The sequence below is a fragment of the Limanda limanda genome, chromosome 17, assembly GCF_963576545.1.
Source record: "Limanda limanda chromosome 17, fLimLim1.1, whole genome shotgun sequence".
Classification (NCBI taxonomy): domain Eukaryota; kingdom Metazoa; phylum Chordata; class Actinopteri; order Pleuronectiformes; family Pleuronectidae; genus Limanda; species Limanda limanda.
In genome coordinates, this window is record NC_083652.1 from 10,655,567 (window position 1) to 10,678,973 (window position 23,407).

At 42.2% G+C, this 23,407-nt stretch overlaps 1 protein-coding gene across 1 annotated transcript; it reads right to left on the bottom strand.

Moving 5' to 3' along the window:
• Nucleotides 1–1,393: 1,393 nt before the first annotated feature.
• On the bottom strand, nucleotides 1,394–19,740 carry ints1 (integrator complex subunit 1). The gene is made up of 48 exons (XM_061090307.1): nucleotides 19,612–19,740; nucleotides 19,190–19,280; nucleotides 18,781–19,071; nucleotides 17,815–18,011; nucleotides 17,359–17,496; nucleotides 17,118–17,277; nucleotides 16,911–17,016; nucleotides 16,521–16,707; nucleotides 16,183–16,328; nucleotides 15,958–16,099; nucleotides 15,650–15,826; nucleotides 15,440–15,548; nucleotides 15,217–15,337; nucleotides 15,040–15,117; nucleotides 14,776–14,933; nucleotides 14,427–14,553; nucleotides 14,254–14,345; nucleotides 14,099–14,159; nucleotides 13,821–14,018; nucleotides 13,144–13,273; nucleotides 12,776–12,955; nucleotides 12,536–12,685; nucleotides 12,254–12,433; nucleotides 12,039–12,143; nucleotides 11,790–11,957; nucleotides 11,403–11,514; nucleotides 11,159–11,317; nucleotides 10,923–11,069; nucleotides 10,731–10,829; nucleotides 10,134–10,258; nucleotides 9,713–9,967; nucleotides 9,448–9,607; nucleotides 9,230–9,361; nucleotides 8,676–8,844; nucleotides 7,478–7,619; nucleotides 7,240–7,355; nucleotides 6,711–6,798; nucleotides 6,326–6,591; nucleotides 4,780–4,909; nucleotides 4,151–4,284; nucleotides 3,842–4,034; nucleotides 3,623–3,747; nucleotides 3,409–3,518; nucleotides 3,081–3,194; nucleotides 2,921–2,991; nucleotides 2,726–2,817; nucleotides 2,475–2,584; nucleotides 1,394–2,275 (listed from the first exon to the last, which is right to left on the bottom strand). Exons 2-48 carry the CDS (start codon nucleotides 19,242–19,244, stop codon nucleotides 2,160–2,162), a joined length of 6,621 nt encoding a protein of 2,206 aa, XP_060946290.1. The 5' UTR covers nucleotides 19,245–19,280; nucleotides 19,612–19,740; the 3' UTR covers nucleotides 1,394–2,159.
• Between the last annotated feature and the right edge of the window lie 3,667 nt (nucleotides 19,741–23,407).

A 23,407-nucleotide genomic window follows, 5' to 3' on the forward strand; every position in this document is an offset into this window, starting at 1 on the left:
ATATATGTATATGTATATATATATATATGTATATATGCATAATGAGGGATTGTGAGGATTCAAAAGACAAAATAACTTTTTATTACGTTTTCACCTGTATGTTTGTTTGTGTATTTGTTTGCAGGATTCGGCAAAATTACTGAACCCAATTTCCACCAAACTTGAGGAGGGATGGGTTCAGGGAGGAAGCCTTTACATTTTACTGCCTGTGTGGATTAAAGGTCAGATTCAGGTTTTCTTTTTTCGCTTTCATTAACTGTTTTCAAACAAAACCTTATTTTCTTTGACATTTCTACTAAAAGAACTAGACAATTATGTGTAGGATTGTTTGGCCTTTAGTGGAGGTATGTCTTCTACTGAATGCCATCCTTTGTATGACTATTTTCACAATAAAACTTCCTTTAAATGCCTTAAAATTAAGTCACCTGCAGGCTGCAGTAACCTGCTTTCAGTTGTTCACCTCCAGCCTGCGTATCTCTTTTACCTCTGATCGACAGACTCCACTGACCCACCAGTGTGGGCATGTCTCGCCCTCACTGAGGATCCTCAACCGCGCCGTGGCTTCATCTCCTCCTATGTAACAAAACACCAGCAGCGGTCCGTGTTGCAAAATGGCCTCTACCCACATTGAGTCTTCAAAGCACCCTTTGGTCTATGTGATTGAACAATTACCGCTATGGTCAATTTACCATGAATGGGGACGTCCACTTTCCCAGTTTGCCAGCATGCACACACACTGTTTAAACAAATCCCTGTGACTCCATCAAGAGGTTTCCAGACGAAGTCAGAGGCAGCGGGCAAAACAACTCACACTTTCATGGCAAAATGGTTTCCATCACAGCGTGTGCATCACGCCTTTAATTTGTCTGTTACACCCCAGTGAAGAGCGAGCGTTCCAATGACAGCTGTTTCCAGTTTTATCGGGATCCGGGAATTATTGGAATGAAATGAACGGCCACCATTCAATCTCGTCCGAGGTGCTAACATGTTATTTTGAAAGGTAATAATTGGTTCTTGTGGAATTTTTTTTTTTTTTTTATAATTTCAACATTAAATTGCTTCTCAATTAAACAGTGGTAAAATGTCTCCACTGCAGGAAATGTGTTGCACTTTTCACTTTCGGTCGGATAAAGATGTATGAAACATAATTTCCCCCAAAAAACAGTTTATTCAGTTGATATCAACGCAGCTCACAGACAGTGTTCTAGTAACAGTGAAGATGATTTTAAATTATTCATTTCAGTTATTACTTTGAACAATGATATTTTTTTTGTATATTCTGCTTCTCATGTTAAATACTTTTTAATTTGTTTGGCGACTGCAGTGAAATGTTGAACGTGTTTGCTGTCAAACTCAATATTTAGCAAACTGCTCATAAAACACACGAGACCAATTTTGATGAAAATGTTTTAGATGTTTATTAAACAGGTACACAAACAACGTATGGTGGAATTTTAAGTGTTTATATTTATTATTCAAACTATTGAATATATGAAACCAGAAGTGTAAATACATAATGACACTTGTATTGTTTAATAATGTAATTGCTGATAATTTAGTAACTGCAGAAATGTGTAAATCTCCCTCTAAATATAAATGTTTATAATCATTTAAATTCAACTGAACACGTTATTTTCCAACTTGTGCTATAATACTATAATTATGACAAGTATTAATATAATTGTAATATAATTACTTTACAATTTTTTAATTATTAAATCAACCGCTTCTATTATTTACCCAGTTTTGTGTATTATATGTTGAATGTTATGATAACATCACTTAATAATGTTCCGGTTTTTGTTCGAATTTCATTACTGGTTAATGTATTGTCACATTTTCAATTAAAAATATAATTTACTTCCTTCACAGAGTAATGAATGCACTAATTGTGACTTTATTTTAATAACAGTAATTTCATAGTTGTAATTATTACATGTTCAACTAATTTAGAGGGAGTTTTAATACATTCTTTGAAGTCACTAAATTATTCCACTGGTGGGGGGGTGGTGTGTCGCTCACTGGAGACGCATCTAATGTGAAGCACTGGAGAGAGTCTGATTATCTGCTGTGATCAAATGAGCAGGACATCAAACGTCTGAGCTGAAACATAATCTGCAATGCATTGAGGGCCGCAGTGGACGTCGGGCGCTTCGCTGTTATGTCGTCGCCTCCATGTGAAGGACTTTCATCGACTCGGCGATCATCGAGCTGGTGTCGATCTGTCCGTAGATGCCCACTAAAAAGGCCTTGTGGAGCAAGATGTCTGCGTGTTCTGGAGGGAGCAGACAAACAGGACTTGAAATAATGCAGCTGTGGATTGTGTGAGACAAGGATCCATGCTTCATTAAATAACTATTTGCTGAAACGTAAAAACAAAATACATATACTGTATGATCAAAAAGATTCCAAGACAGATATGGGAGAGAATCCTTCTACCCAGATGACTGTCCACAAGGATTCGTTCCTCTTACCTTGACAGAGAAGCACGTATTCTGGAAGGTTCCTGAGAGCGGTCTGTACCACATCGAAGTTCCCACTGCCCATACAGTACATGTAAGTCGGCAGGAAGTCTGTTGCCAGGCTGTAGCAAAGAAAACACACAAATTACGTAATGAATAGAAACTAATTGATGGTTTAAATTTGCTTATTATTTATGTATTTCCTTCTCCGCACACTCCCTCTCTGCCCCAGCCTGCTCTCTGCAGGTCGGCTGTGAACTCACCAGGGATTGTTCTGAATGCAGCGCAGGGCCAGACTGAAGGCCATGTTCCGACACAGCTCCTCGGAGGAAACCATGAGTCTCTGCAGATCGTTCTACAAACAACACAGACACAGGGTGGTGACGGACGGGTTACACACTGACGGATGCTACACTTGACCCGGGTTTTCTCGTGTGTGCCTGTTGTCTCTGACTCACGGCGAAGTATTGGATGATCTCTGGGCACCTCCTCGACTTATCATCCACCTCAGTCAACACTTCCAACACATCTATGGCAAGAAAAAAACCGAAGCATTACTCAATATGAAACAGGGTGAATACATGTGGCGTCTCGGCAGCAGAGGTGTGTTGTCGTTACCCTCGACTGCTTTTCCTCTTGACATCTTCTTCAGGTACATGTTCATGTCCGCGGCGCTCAGCGAGACCGAGGCAGAGATGTTGACGAGGGGAAGGGAACCAGTGGACACGTCATCTGGTAAAAAGAAAAAACAGTTATTCAAAAACTCTGCAAAACAGTTTTCATGTTTAAATCGTCTAATGTAACCAGAGATTATAGTCTAACACTACATCAGAGTCTTACTTTAAGAAATACGACTCTACAGAAACCACCTATTTTAAGTGTGCTCATGTTCTAGGTAGACAAAGGTTTGTCCTCAGAGAAAGCTCGATGTGAAAATTGTTCTCACCATCTCTGTCTTCTCCAGCAAACTCTGAAGAGGAGTTTTTCACTGGCAAAGTGAGTCCAGCCAGCAGAGACCTCAGCTGGACCAGGTCCGGGTTTTCTGCACACAGGTTCCTAAGAGGAGAAACAGCAGAGCTACATCTCTGTGCAATAACACAATTTATATGTAAAATGTCAAAAATGTACCCACAAAAAGGATATTGCCATGATATACTAACTGTAATATGTTGGAGTGCTTCTGTAGATAAGGAATGGCGGCCGCTGCATCGTTCGTGATGTACTTCTGTGTGAACTGCAGAAATTTGTTGATGAAGACCAACGGAGAACGAGTCCTCTGAAAGTTCTGTGGGAGGAAACACACAGAGGAACACTGTGAATCTCATCTCTGCTCTGAGTCTCCTGGTGAGGACCTGAACGCCTTTGAGCTGCCCCCCCACCTGAAGGACTTTCATGAAGGAGAGAAGGCAGTTTTGAAGCGCCCTCTGGTGGTCGCTGTGGAACACCAGTGGCTGCAGCAGCTCCAGGATGGCAAGCACGTTGCTGAAGAAGTTCATGTGGTTCTGCTGGCGGAACTCCTGCATGTTCAGGTGAATGCGGCCGTGGAGCAGCCCTGAGATCATGGGCAGGTGTCTGTGGAGAAAGGTCAGCAGGTTATATCGTCGTCTGTGGCGTTTATCTCTCAATTAATCTCTCAATTTGTAGAATTAAAACTACTGCATGAAATGTTTTCTCTTTTCTAATTTCACCTCAGCAAAAGGACAGGGTGCGACACGGCCATCTTACGACAGGCGAGGTTGGCGTCGGACACGCGGTTTTCGACAGACTTTGAGTCGCCAACGTCGGCGAGCAGGGTGACCAGACGATGGACCAGGACATCCAGCTGAGAAATGGAAAATAAATTACTGTAATCTGTGCGGTGTCATGGTTTGACATATGGTATTTTCAAATAGTAATCAACATCAAGCACATTTTCTTTGACCTGATAAACAAAGAGCTGTTTATGAATATGGAAAAAGGGCAATAAAATCCTGCAACATCCTTCTTTGGAATGATATTTGCTCCTTTGGTGTTTTGAATCGAACACGTCGGCCCAAACTGTTCAGCTGGGTAGAGATCTGATGATGATTCACATCATTCTCAAACTCAAACCATTCAGTTATCGCTCACAACCTGTAATGGAGTCATTTTCATCCTGTTCCTCCTTTCATTCTTTATTCTTCTATATTTACACAGCAATCCGACAATCTATTCCCACTCAAATTTACCCTAGAAGATACTGAATAGAGAGCCCCTGGTTCTAAGTGACATATCTACTATAACTCTTTAAGTTCCACATCATAATCAGTAATATATATTGTCTGTCAGAGATCTTCACCTTGCAGCTGCTGCCATCCTCCGCTCCCCCGCTGCTGAGGGTGCCCTCGGGCAGGGTGACGTGCTGGATGACCTCGGGAAAGTGCAGGTAGATCTGCAGCAGAAAGTTCTGGCACCTCTTGTTCATCGAGCTGAAGGACAGAATAAACAAGAGAGGGAAGTGTACTGTGTGTGTACGTGTTATTGTTGGCTCAGGACAGTTCAGCTGTGCAACGTAAATCCAACGGCTTAGCGGCAAAAATCATCAACACTGTAATCCCCGATGTTATTGAGTTGTGTGGCCTGAAGCCGTTTAACTGACAGTGACCGGTTGACCAATTCCGTGCGGCTACGAAAAGTTTGTTACAGCTTTTCAACTCAAGTGAGCTTTACTCTACACAGCAACCAACATTATGAAGCAGACTATGTTCCCAGTTGGCTTTTGTGAATTTTCGTTGTACCCCCCCCCCCCCCCCATCTCTTTCAAGTGATTATCATCAGAGTTAATACGAGATCACAGATTAAAGAGCACGATCCAGCACTTCCCTATTGTTTCCGTCTACAAGCCACAATAATTAATGTGCATTAATACAAAGTGCGCGCATGAATAGCATAATGTGATTCTGAGGTTTTCTGCCTCCGAGTCACTGCAGTTTCATACAATCCTCTTAGTGGCTCAGGCCCGTGTCAGGCTCAAATGATGCACTGTACTCCCCAGTGACTGAAAAGTTTATTACAGCTATATGTTCACCGAAACTACAGCGACCTTGACCAAGAGTAGAGAGCTGCTCAATAGTTGCTGTGTAATTGGAATAAACACCAGCTTATCCGACAGCGAGCATCCGCAAGAAGAATGCTTCACATACAAATCGTGTGTTTACTCAACACAAGGCCAAAACCCTTTACTTTCAACATGTTTTTATCCCGCCACACATTTTCACAAGCAGCCGTTTCACCAGGCAGCTTAGCTGTACTTAAAATACTGTAATTCGGAAGCTAATTTTGCTTGACCTTGGCCAAAGTTTCCTCATTAAAGTGGTTTAATAACCAGAGACACATTCATGAAAGGAGGGTTTGCCTCCACAAAGAGTTGCACCCTGATCTCTGACAGCTAAGTCAGAGCAGGAATTCACAACACAGGCAAGTTTAGAGCTTCAGCCTTAATCCTCTTGGCTTCATTATAATACACTGAGCTTTTAAAGAGATCACAGCATAGACGACTTCTGCTGGTTTTAATTTCACACCAATAGACCTAATTATCGAGTTTCCCCTGGTCCACGGCATTGTGGCTGACAGAGGAAAGTTCATCTGCACTGAGAAGGAAAATCTTGTGCGATTTTCTCCCGAGTTTATCCGCACACCAAAACAGGAAGAGAAAAAATTACTTTCACTGTTTGGGGCTAATTAGAGAGAACAATACGATGTGTTGGAATAGATGGAATGAGTACTTTGGTGAAACTTGTAGAATAAAAATGTGTTGAACAGATGCGTTTTAGGGGAAATAGAGGGATGAAAAAGAGGGAAGATTTGAGGATAGATGACCATGAAGCAAAAAGCTTACACCTTACCTGTCCTCCCATTTCTTCGTGCAGCTGATGAGGTACTCCGACACCTTCTTGATGTTTTCCAGATCTCCGTTGCAGTAGGAGTGAAGGAGGGGCAGCCGGGACTGGATGAGGGAGCGGGAGGCCTGGTCCACGCTGCTGCTGCTGCTGCTGCTGTCGTCGTCACGTTGTGTGTCGCGACTGTTGAGCTCCGACTCAGACAAGATCAGGTCCACCATGCTGATGAGCTCCTCTGAACTGAGCCGCAGCACGAACTTCTCCGTTTTCTTCTGCACGGAGCAAAAAGATAAATACGCGAGTCATCCTCATGAGCAGAATTAACTGCCCCCTACTTATCGAGTGCCAGGAAAAATCATCACATCTAATAACTGTGTGCTTCTGCTCTTACTTGAGGGATCTTCTGGTCACGTCCTTGCCAGATCCGTGGGATGTGGCTGCATGCCCACAGGAAATCAAGGGCTGATGATGGGTCCAATCTGAAAAAAAAAGAAGAAGATAAGAAGATATTTAACACGAGTTCTCGCTTTAATGCCAAGTTCAGGCGACACGAATTTCAAAGTTGTCGGATTGCTGTGCGATTCACACTATACAACTGTTGTGAGCTTATATTAGACAACTGACTGGCAACAGGGGGGGTCACACATAACACAACGTTTCAGCTGGAGAACCCCCCCAACCTGTATGAATGATCTCCAAGCTATAATCTGCATTCAAACCGTGCTGTGCTTTGATTGGCTGTGGATTGGCTGCTAATCGAACACATATTTGGCTCCAATCTGGGTCTTTTGTCCACCAATGGAAAATCAAACCCAAAATTGTGTAGTGTGAACCAGTCATGAGAAACCTTAATGCTTAATCTCCCGAAATCACACCAAACTGTAACTGGGAGAATGTTTAACAAAATAAAAAAGTTGTACTTGTAGTCTCGTCGCTTGCAGAGAAGAGCACTGATACACTGCAGCAGGGTGCACCAGTTTGACTGATGTGTGAGCAAGGCCAGCAGATAGGGTCTGTATGCGGGGGTGCCTCGGACCTGAAATAGAGACATAAGATGCATGACTGACTCCAAGCGCACACACACACACACACACACACACCTGAGCATTGTCAGCAGATACAGTCCTATACGCTGAAGATATTTTACGCTTATCTTACTTTGTTGAGGGTGAACAGCAGTTTCTGTTGAAGGTCCGGACACACCGACGTGACCTCTGGGTCGAGATGCTCCAGCCAATCAACGAGCAGCCCGGAGCTGAGTCCTGACTTGGTGACCTCGGAGCTGCTGGCGAAGGTCAAACTGAAACGGTTAGTTCGGCAGGGATGTGACTGAAAACCAAAATGTTCAACTGCTGAAGACCGCAGAGAAAGGTAATCTACAGTACATAAGAGATAAAGTGGGGCTATAAAGTGCTGATTTACTGCAACCAGGAAATTCTGACCCATTAGAACAAGACCCAGATATGAGCCTTTCACAGACATATTAATGTCTGCATTTGTTTGCTGTTATGAAAACGCTTTTTACAGAATGAAACAATTCAAAATAGTTGTCTATTTATATTTGCATGTTGACCATTGAAAATACATTGAGCTTTTTAATTCAAGTTCCCTATTGGTTTTATTAGTGTTTCCTTTTCTGTTTATACTAAAATAAAGTTCACGGTGAACCTGTAAATTATTAAACATCAATTCCATTTCTTTGTCATGAGGTTTAATTTGATGAAAACAACTTAGGAGTCATGGCCATTTTTTAAATATTTATATTGACCTATATATAAACACATATAAACGTATTGGAAATGCTTTACTCCCTAATATTGGGAATCGCATCAGCCTTCAAAAACCCATATCGGCCTAATAACCTGCTTCTAAATCGCGTCGCCGTCCACAACTTTGTTAAAACTGTGTGTGTGTGTGTGTGTGCTCGTCTCTGTCTGTTTAACTCCATAACTCAATAACTATAAGCACTGCACCGGTCCCAAGAACCTCCGACCAGTGATGGTGCAAAGTTAGCGCATTTGCCATCGACTTGTTACCGAAGTTTCAGTTCCTGTGACATCCCTACACACTTCTGGAAACAGCCGGTGACTGGCCGTGTTGCTGAGAACCAAACACAGAAAAAGACTAAAGTATTTAGAGATTTTCACAGCATGTGAATGTGTAAAGCCAATGTAAAGCTGCAAAACCAATTAAACCTTCCTGAACCAAATCCAAAAGTAGTTTACAGTACGAGGCCTCAGACGGGTGCGGACGCAGGTTTGCCATTTGTCACAGGCGGCTGTGCTTGTTATTTAGTCCTGTCAAATATGAATGTTTCTTGCGTGACTTGGGGGGGAAATAGAATTGCGGTGCTCACTTGTTAGAATCCACTTCCTTTTTCACGGCCTGCTCTTCACTTTCTTGGAGCAGCAGGGAAATCACCATTGTAACCGGGCCAGCGGTCCCGTTCTGTGTGCCCACAGTCATCAGCAGAGACAGGAGCTCCTCTAAATACGGCGACTTCATCTCCATCAAACCCTGTAACACTGGAAATAAAATTGCATAATTATTAATGAATCTTGGACTTTAACTGCATTTTAATGTAAGAAAACTAAATGTTAAAAGCTTTCAGCTTTGATGCCTTAGTGATAATGACCTATGGAGGTAATGAATACACTTAATTATAGGAGCCATTCAATAATCTTTTAGATTGAGTTTACATGATCTAAAAACCAGGTCACCACTGAATTTGTTTCTAATTCACACTCAGTACTTAAAATATTGAAATATATTTCAATAATCTATTTGTGTACAATTGATTGTTATAATCACTTTAAAAATGTAACTTCTGATGACTCTTAATGACACGAAACACAAAGTGTTAGATCAGGCAGTTTAAATTAATTCACGTAAACCTAACTCCATTTATACCTTTTCCGATGAGCTCTGCTTCTGCATTACATCTGTCTCCAGCCTTCAGCATTGCGATGACGGTCCTCAGTGGGACCTCAGTGTCTCTGCGATATGCCAAAGCCTCAGCCAGGTGGAGGAAACCAGTCCGCACTGCAGGGCAAAGACACGCGTCACTCATTGTTTTACATAAAATGGATCAGCCAGTATCTGAAAAGAGAAACAGGCCATGTCCTCACCATCATTATGCCTGTGGTTGTGAGAGTTCTGACTGGCGAGGGATCTGAGCAGAGTCTTTAGAGGTCCGGCCTCCACAGTCGGGTTGTCTAACCAGATCAACACCTCAACGATGACCTTGAGGAACAATGAAGAAAAAGCAACGTCCTTGGACACGAGACGCTGGAGAGAAAAGAAGAAAAATAAAGTGTCAGAAAACAGAAAGACATTTTCACAGTTTAATTAATGAGCTATTGGAATTATGCACTTTTTGTTGATGAGCCCAACCTGATAGAGGTGCAGTTGGCGCATGAGAGGACAGGAGAGGGCGTGGCTACGGTGCATGGTCATGACAATGGGGCCTGCGTGGGCAGAGGTGAGCAGGGCAGCGATGGCCTGTAGGAGGCGAAACGCCAACCCGCCCTGCTGGACCTGGCCTTGTTTGGCCCGCATCAGTTCTTTGGCCAGGGCTTGCTGCAGGGCCAGAGAGAGATGGCTGGGAGGCGGGCCATGCCGGCGAGGGTCCACCTTTATGGGGAATATCTGTCGGAGTAAAGGAAACAGAAACAATTTCCTTTTCACACGGTGACTAAGCAGTCAGAGGAATTGATTGGAATAAATAAAGGGAAGAATATTTGCTCGGAGACTGTGTTTTCCAAATGTTAAATAGGAAAAATATACAACAAACAGCTCTCTAGTTAAATCCTACCTGAACCAACATGCCGGTGAGATCATCGTCAGGCCCGACTTCAGGAAGCTGAGTGGTCGCTCTCATCTTCACAGAGCTGTGGGGCGTCTCCACGGTAACTTTAGCCTTACTTGATTCAGAAGCATCTGTTAAGAGGGACGTCAAAACATTAAGGAGGAATTTAGATCATTTACATTTGGTTCTTGCAGATTTCTGTCTGCTACTTCCATTAAAAATCCATGTCATGAAATATTATGAATAAGGTATTTAGGCAACTTAAGGTATAAAGATACAATACATTTTAATATTGATAACTACAACTGGAGGAATGTCTGTGTGTCTGTATTTCAATTTTTCTTGAGAGCATTTCTGCTGACCCAAGGAAGTGAAGAGTTTTAGGGATGAGCGATTGTTGGGAGGAAAAAAATAAAAGACAAACTGAATTTTCTTCATTAATATTAAACTGTAAACTGCGTTTGCTGTCAACCATGTAAACGGCATGGTTAAAACCATGTTTTCTTTTGAGTTGATAAAGCCAGTTCTTTATTATAATAATCATTGTGTTTTTTAAGTCGCAGTCCAACAGAAACAAACCATTTGGAAGATAAAGTCACTGACCTCTGTCAGCAGGAAGAGTGGAGCTCAGTAATGAATGGAAAGTGTGCCCCCCAGTGGCACCTCGCTCATGCTGCACCTCAACCAGGTGGGCCATGTAGTCTGTTGCAGAGGAAATGCAAAATGAGACAAATCAGAAAGATTTAAAACAAAACTCAAAATCTTAAGAACAGAATATCTGCAGAAGACTCTTACGCTTGTCCATGATGTTCTGCTCAAGTGTATCTGTGTCATGGGAAACAGCCTGATCCAGGTACTGCAGCAGTTTACTCATGCTGGACACAGGAATGCCGAAGGACTGAACAAACAGCAGCAGCTGCTGAGGCTCCAGGTCCGATAGAGCTGAGAGAAATATGTGCAATGATTAAAAGTAGAAAACAAGATGTACTTGATGAGCCATGTTTGTTTCAGCAAAGTAGGAGAAGTTGTACCTGCGTCAACCAATCGAGAGACCTCTGATCGGATCATCCTGAGTTTCAACCAATCAGGCAGCAGAAGGGCCTCTTCTGACGTATCAACCAGGAAGGCAGTGGGTAGAGGTTTCTTGTCAGGGAACCAAATGTCCAAAAGAGCATAGAAATCGCTCTCTCCTGTAGATATTGTTAAAAAACACATTAAATATCAAAGATGTTCTTCATCAATGCACACATTAAAATCTGACATGCACAGAACTACCTTTAGGGGGCCCCAGAGTCAGCAGGATGACCATGGCATGGACTACAAGGATGTGCATGGTTGCAGTTTCCCCTGTGGTCCAACGCAAGAACACCTGGTCCTGAGATTCAGACTAAAAAAAGAAAACATTGTCATTGTCAATCCAACCTGTTCTGTATAATTCACCAATCAATATCAAACAGGGATTCATTTGCAGTTACTGGGGGAATTTCCATTTGCTCTACATTGCGGCCACTATCAAGAGTTTTCAGTGATCACGGGAAATATGCAACTAGGCAGCAAACTTTGCACTTCTGGGGTATTCTTCTGTATAAGGAAGCCATGGTGTGAGAACCCACAATAAGATTCCAAAAATGTAAATGACAAAGTCGTTCATTTAGTGCTCACCCAGCTGTAGAGATCCTCGCCCTCTTTCGTCTTCCTCATCCTCTTAATGTAAGCAGAGAAGATGGTGAGGAAAGCAGAGAGCACGGCATTGGACTCCGGCCTGGTGGAGTGTTTGGCGAACATGCTGTTCATGATGGTGGAGCGTTCGACAATCAGCCGCGCAACATCCTATAGAGAGTGACACGAAGAACAGTCAGCCATGATCTGTGACAACGTCAAAACTTGATTTCAAACAAACAATGTGATTACCAGTGCAAGGTCATTATGAGAGGCCTGCTCCTCCACTGGTGCATGCTGGGAAAGGTAGATGAGATAGGCACTGATCGTCTGCGGGTCGGTCTCCATGTGAATGGCCTGCGAGGGAGCAGACAGACAAGACTTATTCTTTCTATCCCTCACTCATTAATCCAGCTTTACCTTATCTGCCGGTTATGCACAGTTCACTTCTCGAGTGGGATGCTGACCTGCTGCAGAGCAGTGGACGTCATGCCCCTCACGCTGTCAAACAGGGGGAGTTTTGGGAGGTCCTGCAGCAGCCACTGGTAACCCGGCAGGAGCTCGGCATCTGCAGAATCTTCCTCCATCGGTTGTTCCCGTTCATCTCCATCCTTCAAGCCTCCTTCGGTCAGCACCAGAGACAAACCCTGCACACAAATATATTAAGTCAAATGAGATGCTTTTTTTAAACAGCAACACAATGCTGATAGAGATTGAAACATGATATAGGCTTCCAATGAGTTCAATACCTTCATAGCCAGGACTCTCGATGCCACCTGAGAGGAGCTAAGACGACGCAGGAAATAATCCAACACTTCACATGTTGTCTGTTCATCAGCCTTAGGACCTAACAAAAGATCCTGCAGGCGTCCAAGCAGCTGCCTTTGCTTTTGCTGTCTCTGAGAGGAGCAAAGAGGATTTAGGACTCAGTCGCTCAGAAGAAACTAATATAAAAACAGAAAAGCTTTCGTTTAAAATCATCAACATACTTGTCTCTTCTTGGCCCTCTGCTCTTTGCTCTCTCCTTCTTCGTCGTCCTCGATCGGCATATTCTCATCTGCAGCATCATGCAGAAGGAATTCACACAGGCACTGCACTGGAAGCACATCCAAGGACCCCTCACTGGACTGAACCAAATCAGCCAACCAGGGCATGGACTGAGAGGAAGCCTGTGATGGAATGAAAATGCACCTTACTGACGTGAACAATGAAGACACTGGAAAGTGTTATTTCCTTGTTTATTAGGTGGGCTACATGGTTTTGAGCTCAGTAGATCTATCCCGGCCCAGTGCTCGAGCTGCCGACACATCTCTTCGTTATCTAAGGTACAACGTATATATGTGTGAGTGCCTGTTACCTGTCTCTGGATGATGTTGAGGAGGAAGTCTGGGTTGCGGCTGCGGCAGAGGAGGTGTCCCAGACGCAGGGACTGGTTGAGGGTTTTGAGTTGCTCCTGGTACTGGGGTGGAGGTCGACGAGGAGGACCCCTGAACACAAACATAAAAACATTAGTCCTTCTCACAGTGAACGAGCAGGGACTCAATGATCTAGAGTAATACAGGATGTTACTACTGACTTTAAGTGGAAAAAGCTAAACTTAACTGTCCACTGCATAAAAGGTAGGACTAGGAAACCAAATTTCCTTATACAGAGGCCTTTTTCAGATATCAACACCAAGACACAAGGTCAAAACACAACTGAAACAGGAAACTCCTTATCATCCTTATCCATTAACTTTTTAGGCTTTAAGATGTAATTATTTAATTTTTACCTCGACCTTATTACAATATCTAATTTTATTATATACTGAATTAATAATATGGTATATTGTGCAAAGCTGCATTACATGATAGGACAGTTTCATGGGAGATACAAAAAATATCAGGATTAAAAGGACTTTAAGCCAAATAAGTAATTTCAAAACATTAATATTTATGAGCAGAGATTTCCCCTGCTCCGGTGGATTTCTGTTTTAGTCGCATTTAAGTCACTATTTCCCGAACTGTGAGACACTTTCTTCTCTGGGTGTCTTACTGTGGATCCAGGCTGGTGAGCTGAGATAACAGCAGACTGTTGCTCTCTGTGATGGTCTGCTTGGTGGACGCTGCAGCCAGGTGACTCTCAAACGCCAGAATGTCTTGTTTCTCTCGTTGTGCCATCTGCAGCTCCCTGCTGATCATCTCTGTCTTTGTGTCCTCATCAGCGATGGTGCAAGGAGGGAAGCTGTAGTTACTATACACAAGGACGTGTGTTAGTTAAGCTTCATCAATCAACTTGGAGTCACCTAACTCTCAATGATCGACTTTACCTACTTTGTCATAACCATCTCCATGAGCATTTTCAGTGTTGGATAGCCGTCCCATGCAGCCAAACCTAAGCAAAAGAAAACAGAGAAATGTCACACAATATATTAAAAAAAACAATATAATGAGTTTGAATACATTTGAAAACTAAATTTAAATGTTACCTATTTTCTGTGGATTAAATGCAGCCACCACAAGCAGCAGCAGCCATGCCTTCCAATAGAGCATGGATATCGCCAGATTTGGTGGTTGGTACCTTAAAAATGAAACAGAGTAATTCGTTATTAGTGATTAACTGTATGACCTAATGGTGTTTTTAAAAAGGTATTGGATGTACCCCGCTGGCAGCTGAATGTTCTCTGGATGGTGATATGTGCACAGATTCAGAACTGCATCGATGAGTTGGATCCTCTCCACTTTCAGTACCTCCAGATCTGCTTTTGTACCGTCAGCCAATTCAGCAGCTTAAAAAAAATTAAGAATAACATCACGTAACTGCCTTTTGTTCTTGTTTAGCTGAAACTATTTTGCTGACTTGAGAGGATAAGATGTAAATAAGGAGATGATCCTTTGAATATTAAAGAAATTGGTTGCTCATTAAACTGAAGCAGGCAAAATGTAAAGAGAGTGACACACTGAACACACTGAGTCAGAAACAGTCACAGACGAATTGGGTCCTCACTCACCTTCAGACTGAACTCCAGCAGCCCTTTTAACCAGGTGATCTGCCAGCTCCATGGCGTCAGCCGGGCCCAGGGGCAAATCCCGCGACAAGCCGATCACCAGAACGCGCATCAGTGTGTCCTCCAACAGAGGCACCTCGGAGCAGAGGCGAAGGAAGAAACTGAGGAAATAAAGAAAAAAATACCAGTTGGTAGCATACAGTCTATGGTTGGTAGATGCAATCTGAAGAAACACGGTCAACATGTTAGACCTGAAGAGAGACTTACTTTCTGTCACTCTCAGGAGGCCAGTTGTCCCACTTGTAATATGTCTCAGGTTGCTCTGTGAAAAGCACTTTGTGAAGGCTGCAAGGGGAGAGACGTAATGATAAATTATGTTTAATGTAGATGGAAACATCATTGGTTTAAGAGGCAGAAACTGTTCAGGGGAAAGCAGATACCGACCAATGAACGTAGTCTTTCGCACCAACTTTGCTGATGGTGGGAACCACAGTGTGAAGCCACCACACAGCGTCTCTCTGTATGGAAGCGATCTGATTCTGGAACGACTTGAGGATGTCCAGATCTGAAAAAAATCCAGACACACGTTTAGTGGGGGAAACAAACACCTAATCAAAATGTATTATGGTTGTTAAATGCAAGATAAGAACAAACACACGAGACTGACTCTTCTTCTCGCCCTTGTCCCATGCAATGCCGGCTTCTTTGACCTGAGCAGTGATGCCCAGCATCATGGAGACAGTCAGTAAATCTGTCACTTGGATAACAAAGCGCTCCTGCAGAGAGAGACAGCGATAAACAGTTACAATACAGAGTATAATTTAAAAGCAGGATGATTGCGGCTAAAATGACAGGGGGAGGTTTCATTTGATCTTACTTTGAACTCCATGTCCACATAGCTGGTCTCCTTCCTCTCCTGCATTAAACCGAAGCAGAAGGACTGGAAGTTAATCTCATGCTTTGTCTGTTTGATGATCTCTCTCAGCAAAGCTCGGGAGGCGCGGAGGTAATCGTCCTTATTGGTTAGCAGGTCCTGGAACACCATCGCCAAGAACTACAGACATAAAGGGAGACAGAGAGAGTGAAACAAAATAATTTAGACACAGAAATAAAAAGCCAAAAGATGAAAACAGACACTGATGAAGACTTCCACAAGTCTTCCATTTCCATGTTTTCCATTTCTACCTTCGGAGCCTGTTCTGGGCTGTGCTGGAGCACTGTATGGAGAACTTGCATGTTGTTGGGATTCCTGGCATTCGACAGCTCATTGAAGATCACCAGCTTCACCATCGTGGCCAGGTTGTCTTTGTTTGCGTTCAGCAGCTCCCTGGAGAATCCCACAGCGAAGTGTCAGTTAATGCGAGTCACCAAAGACAGAAAGAAGTAAGATGAACTGAGACTGAGACACACCTGACACACAACATGTAGTGGTTGAGGAGGACTTTCGGTTTGAGACGGATCTTGATCAGGTTGGAGATCACCTCCATGTCGTCTGCTCCGTGGGTGTTGCAGTTCATACACATAGACATGAGGAGGTCCTGGGCCGGCCGAGTAAGCTGCACGCATTAAAAATAAAAGAAAGTAAGTTAATAATCATTTAAAACAATAATCAACAATATTTTCTTCTGGAATTATAGAGTCAAGATTTAATTCCCAAATGCAATAGCTTACAGCAACTATAGCCAGTGAGATACGGTGACATGAAGCCATTCAGGTGTTTGTTTATACCAGGGTCTGACACTTCTTACCTTTGGGTTCTGGAGCCACATCTCCAGCCGCTGCACGGCCATGAGCCGAGCCTCTTTGTATCCACATGTGGCTGTAAGCAGACGGAGCAGGTTCCGTGACACGTTGTCCATTGGCTGCCTGCGATTCAACTGATCCCGGAGCACGTCGAGCACATAGTCTTCCACACTCTCTGACAGATCTTCATACCTACAGTAACCCGAGAGGGAGAGACACAAGGACAACTTTACAGCACCTCTTGATAGTTTCTGCAGAAGTTTCCTTGTCGTCTAGACTGAAAAATATTGACGCAGAATTTTGTCTAAGCTGATATGACAGTTTGGAGTGACGTCTGTTGGACAGAGTTTTGCAGTGTTACTCACGTCTAAGAATATGAGTTTTTTTTTCCATACCTCGGCATCACCTGCCAATCACCCTCAGGGCTGAGTTTCTCCTCTGCTATCAGCAGTTCTGTCTGGCTGTCATCCTCATCAGGAGTTGAAGGGTGGGGGCTGCTCCCTAAAAAGGTAAAACAAGTTTCATTAACAATTGATACTTCTTTAGTGCAACAGCAATTCAAACCATCCAAAAAGCCAGTCTATCTTCTCTATCTACTGCACCTGCACTGAGATCTCCACCAGAGCGACCGGTGTCCACCTGAAGCAGCATGCTCTTCGGAGGCATCTTTGTGCCAAAAGCGGTCTGGATGTTGTCGACGAAATTCTTACAGTGAGAGCTGTCCACCCAGATTCTTTCTCCCAGAGAGTCTTCAATGTACACCTGCAAAAACATTTCAAAAGTCAAGATTTATACAATAGTATGGGTAAATTACTTATATTTGACTGTTGAGGAGATTCTCACTTTAACAAAAATCTCAGGCCAGTTCTCATCATCCTCGTAGGCGGCCATCAACAGATTGCACGCGAGAACCGACACCAGGCTGTTCCCCTTCGCCTTGAAGTTGATGGAAGCATCGCGACGCAGGAGGCTACAGAGGGCCTAGTGGCAAAAGCGGGAATAAAATCAGAACGACAGTACTTAAAATCCAACATCTGTGAGGTTCAACTCATTTATTGTGCAGTACTAAAGAATACTTTGTTGAATGTTTTAGTTTTATGAAGACAACTTGTTCTAATGCATTTACATAAACAGATATAAATCAAAGTAAAAAGTAAATGAGCTAATAAATGCAGAATAAAAGTTGACTTATTTGTCCCTTCTGTGCTACTTTGTGGGTTAACAACAGGCAAAGGCACATAATTATAACATTTCTCCCAGGATACAGAAATTACAGCATTACTGTACGAGCAGTCTCACCTCAATAATTCCTTCAGTTGCAAACACATTGGGCTTGATTTTGGCCAGGAACATGAGACTGAGGTACAGCGTGATGTCCGGTTTGGCTCGGTTCAACTTGAGCTGTTTCACCGCTCCACACAGCAGTCCCTCGATGCGCTCATCGTTACCTTCAGACTCTGCGGCTTCAATCTCGTCCAGCAGCACCGCTGGCGACACTGAAATGAGGAAAATAACAACTTTATTTTAATAGCACTTATCTAAACAAGGTCACAAAGTGCTTCACAAAATCGATTGAAAACATTTCTAGAAAGAAAAAAATAAAGTTTTCTATTCAGTTCAATTTTAAGTGCCATTCATTACATATTAAGGTCGAGACCTTAAAATTTATAGAGAAACCCAACAGTTCCCATTAGGAGCAGCACTTTGGCAACTGTGGAGAGGATAAACTCCCTCAATAACTGGAAGAAACCTTGAGCTGAACCAGATTCAACCTCAACCGTTTAATAGTTTTGTATTTATATAGCGTTTAGTCTTGATGACCACTCAAAGCTCTTTACAGTACACTAACATGCACCTAATCACACAGACGTTCATACAGTGCATCTATTAGCAGCACTTTTATGTTCCATGAGGGGCAATTCGGGGCTCAGCATCTTGCCCAAGGACACTTTGCGTGCAGATGGGGAAGACTGGGATTGAACTGCCGACCTTCGGGTTGGAGGATGGCCGCTCTACCCCTCAGCCACAGCAACAAATAATAATAATAACGTATAAAGGTCTGTCAGACTGGCTTTTATCATGAAAGTGATAATCTTCAGTTGTACGTGGCATCATCAGGTGTTTCGGCCTTTAATCGCAATAACGTTAAAAGCCGAACCTGAGGGTGCGCTGAGGCTACTGTTTTGTTTTAAAAGGTGGTATAACTTGTTGAAGGATTGAAGGGGTTTTCCACGTAAACCCACACAAATCCAAGTACTGTTTTACCTTCGATGGGAATCACTGACGGCTCCTTTATTGAGGGGGATATCGCCCTCTTGTCTCCAGCAGCTACATCGGCGAGTCTTCCCAGGGCACTGACAGGGGGTGTGGTGGAGAGCTTGGGCCGCTTGGTGAGGCTGGACAGCCCCGATGAGGAGGGCAGGGCCGAGGACGTCTCTCTCTTGCGGTCCGCTGGCAAACCTGTGGATGCTGGCTTCAGGAGGACCGCGGGGGCTTTGGGCTCGGACCCCTGGCTCTTGGATCCGAGGGCGATGAAATCCCCCGGGGGTGGGTGAGCTGGGGAGAAGCGGACATGACTCGAAGTTGAGATTTTGTCCTTTTTTAGCTTAGATCATCATAAACACAAGCTGAGAAAAGCAGCAACAATAAGGTGGCAGTGGGATCTAGGTCGTACCTGATGGTTTGGCAGCACTGGGCCGCCTGAGAGTTGTGGGTTTGGGGCGATTCATCTCAGCTGGAGGTGACACAACCTAGTTCACAACAATCTGTGTGAGACAAACACAAGCGTCAACACATACATGCGAGCTAAGGTTACAGCTAGCATCGTCTAGGTAGTAACGAGTGGTACATGTCACTGAAGTTAGCAGCTAGCATTAGCGTTTCGTTCTCAAGTTAGCAAAACGTCTGTATCCAGTCTGTTTATAGGCAGACATGTTAAACGATGCAGTTCTTAGTAGCTTCAATATATAATGATAAGGGACATAAATGAGGTTGTTAGCATTAGAAGTTAGCCTCCGTGTTTCAATGACTGACAGTGGCGTTAGCATCGACCTGCTAAAACGTAAACAAACGTGCAGTAGGTGAAAAGTATCTCACTCGTTCATCGGCTTCATGAAACAGATCGTTATCAGTCTGAAAGACACGCGTTTCGAAATGTAACGTTAATAAAACTCTTAGAAAGCGAATCTTAGATCCAAGCTAATGTTCACACAGAGCCATGGTGGCGTCTTCTTCTTCTTCTCTGTAGCAAGTCAATATGCATACCGCCATCTAGTGAAAAGGAGTGTCAATGCTGTTCTTCTTCAGTGAAATATATACATATATAAAAACACAACAAATCATACAAATTATCAGTGTTTTATAAAATAGTATTATAACTTTATTCACATAGCACTTATCTAAACATGCTTACAAAGTGCTTCACAAAATACATATAAATAAAGAGACACAATGAGAGCGACAACAGGCGCCTCCGGCTGGTCACCGCCGCTCATTACACACACAATCATCACACTTATACAAATAAATAAAAATCTGTCTTTATTTTAACTTCAAAACTCTGTACATTAGAATAGTCTGTTACTTGGATAGTCATACATGACAACTTTCATCTTGAGAACATCTCAGTATTATGCAACACCATTAATTGACCAGCAGATGTCACCATACTGGTTGTATAAAATCCTCCGGAAGATTGATACATTTTCAGCTCAGCTGCCTACATGTGTTTCAGTCAACGATGGTGAAAACTATTTTTTCTCCAAAAGTGTTAGCAGATATTTTGCTTCCTCATCATCATCATCGTCATAATAATAGGCACCATTATTTCTGTGTGTTTCACTATCCCATTAATAATGACTTGTAACTTCAGGGCTATTGGAGTCAGTATTCCTATCAATTTGCTGTTTCATTGTACAGAGTATAATATTGTACCCTAACAATGGGGTTTGGACGCAGATGAACAATCCACCGCTTTTCTAATAACATAGAACGTAGCATTATGGAAGAAAGGAGCAAACATCCTTACTAAGGTGAAATAAAACAACAGTTTTTGGAGCTATTGTCTGAATTAAAATGTTTGTGTATCATATTAAAACAGCACATGTGACTTTTGCCATAGAATAACCAATGTATTCAGAGTTGATGCTGTTTTCCACTTAACAGAATAAAAGCACCACAAGAAGTGAAGATATCAGATTTTAAAAAACGCTGTGACAGAGATAATAATTTAATTTGATGTTTTCTCATCACGTTACTTCACTGGATTTACTTTCTGGCTTTAAAAAAACAAAGCAGGTGACCCAATATTTACACAGGGTTTTAAATTCCAGGGCTCCAACACAAGATGGCAGCGCAGTCTCCATTTTTTCCACATTAAATTAATATCATTCCATGTACAGGGTGGAATATCAGTTGGTCTCCTACCAGAGCAGAATTTGAAAGAGCAAAATAAATAAATACAGATGAAACAAATAATCATGATGTCAAATCCAAACAGAACAATCAGCAAATATAAAAGTAGAAGCATTTTGTGATGAGTTTGAACAACGACCATGCACCTAAAATATGAGCAATTTAACCTCAATACATGTACAGTTCAACACAGATGACACAGTGGAATCAAATGTCAAATCTGACAAGATGCAGATTGTTGGAGTGTGAAGTCTGTGAGTAAGTTGGAAATCTTAGAGTCATGATGAGTCACACACTGAGGTGACGTAGATGTGAGTGGTTCTGAGAAATGACCGCGGGTAAATGTTCGTCCTCACAGCTGTTTTCATTCTTTGACAAAGTCCCTGCCGTGAGGAAAATGAAGTAAGCGCACCAGAGCTTTTTTACCGCCCTTAATAATGTCCATATTTAGTACCGCCCATGGTCGGCGGCAGCGATTTGCTCATTCCTCGAACATTACTAAACCCTGACAGGACTATCAAGTATGGAAATGAGCACATCTCAACTGTTGTACTCATTCAAGTACTTAAAATTCCAAAATTTTACTTTGGCTTTCAGGTGGTTTTCAGTATAGTGTAGCTTTAAGAGGGTTTTTACAGCCGACAGGCAACCACTGCCACCAGCACTACTGTAGCTCCGTCATGTTTCCTTTCCACACAGCTCCAACCCTCCAGACGCTTACGTAAAGTGTTTTCGTATGAAACACAATTTGATGAAGTCAGTGGAATGTTCGGTCAGTGCTCCAAATTGAAACTTGTGTCATATGGGAAGTTCTCTAGATCTGCAAAAACAACTCTTTGACTTTTGAAATTACACATGCACGACCCCGACTGTGCCAGAGGCTGCAGTCTAGTGTGTCAGGTACTCTCACTTAGCTGGTCCTTAACAATGTAAAAAACACTTTGAGGTAGAATATCTAATGTATTATGTATTAGTATTATAATTTTAGTCTGCCTAGAGTTCGAGATTCTCTGCATGGCTGATATTAACCCCTTTGTTCTCTAATAATTCGGAGCATTTGGAGGAAGAAATTATCCCTTTACAACAGGGGGCCTCTTTGTGCGAGATCACATTTCTGAGTTCAAGAGTCTGAGTCAGAAAGCAGCGAGATTAGTGAGTCAGAGCTACTTCCTGTAATCTAAAACGGCCTGAAAGAACCAGGACCCCACAGCTCGCTGATCTGACGAAAAGCGCCGCCGTCTGTGGCACATGGTGCGCTGTTTTTGTTTTGTTGGACGGATCGGGTGTATTTCAGGTCATCTGTGTACACTGCTGCCAGATGGACAGTAATTGGGTGGTATGGCATCGACTGAGCAGCTGGATGTCTGACTGATCTAGAATAGCAGAGGTCATCCTGCAGAGACTTTCTCTCACCAGTTGTTCTTTTTCTCTTCCAGCTCCTGGTAGATTCAGCAGGATAACCGAAAATATAAACACAATATACCAGTAGTTTTTTCTCTGTTTTTTTTTCTATCTTGATTCTATTTATTCCCCACTTCACCACATTACTATCTGCGGTTGTTTGGTTTTGTCTTACTCTAAAATGTAATTCAATGTCATCTTATTTAATCATCTTCATGTTTTTCATTATATCTCAATTGTATCTCCTATGTAATGTCAGGAAATCTAATGAAATCTAATCCAATGTAGAAAAATACTATCTCAATTAATCTTTTAACACCCCTTCTCATCCAGTCTCATCTCTGAAGTAATGTTATCCAATTTCATTTAATCTATTGGGATTTAATCTTGTGTTGTTCCAATTATCTTTCTCATTTCTTTTCTAATCCAATACAACAGTTACAGATAATCTAATATATTCTCCCCACATCTCAATTTGAACTATTGTGATCTATTGTTATATAATCCTAATCCATCTAGAATACAATATCATATTGACCAGTCTTGTTGCATCTCAGTTAATCTCATATAATGACATGTAATCCATTCTATTCTCAGTTAACAAGATCTAATATAATTTAATTTCCTCCAGTTTTTTGTAGCCCAATCTCATCTCTGATCAAAGCTCATGCAACTGATTTTCATCTCAGATTATTCCACTATATCCTCATCTGGCTTTATCTCGAATCTGATCTATTTCAATCCAATCTCTTTAATTAAGAAATGTATCTAGTCTGAAATTTATGCAATCCAAACATCTCATATCTTCTCATTCCATTTTTGATGCAGTAAACTTGAATCTCATATAATCTGTAATTTGATTTAATCTCATGCTATTTGACATGACCATATTGTAATACAATTGTGTAATACTACATTAAATGTCATGTAATATACAATGTAATAATATATTCTTATTAAAATATTGTAGCCTCATCACATTTCATCTAATCGCATCATATGTAATCACATTTCATCTGGATTCTAATCTAATACAAGTCATATTTAAATCTTAGCGTATAAACTGTTGCCAGATCAT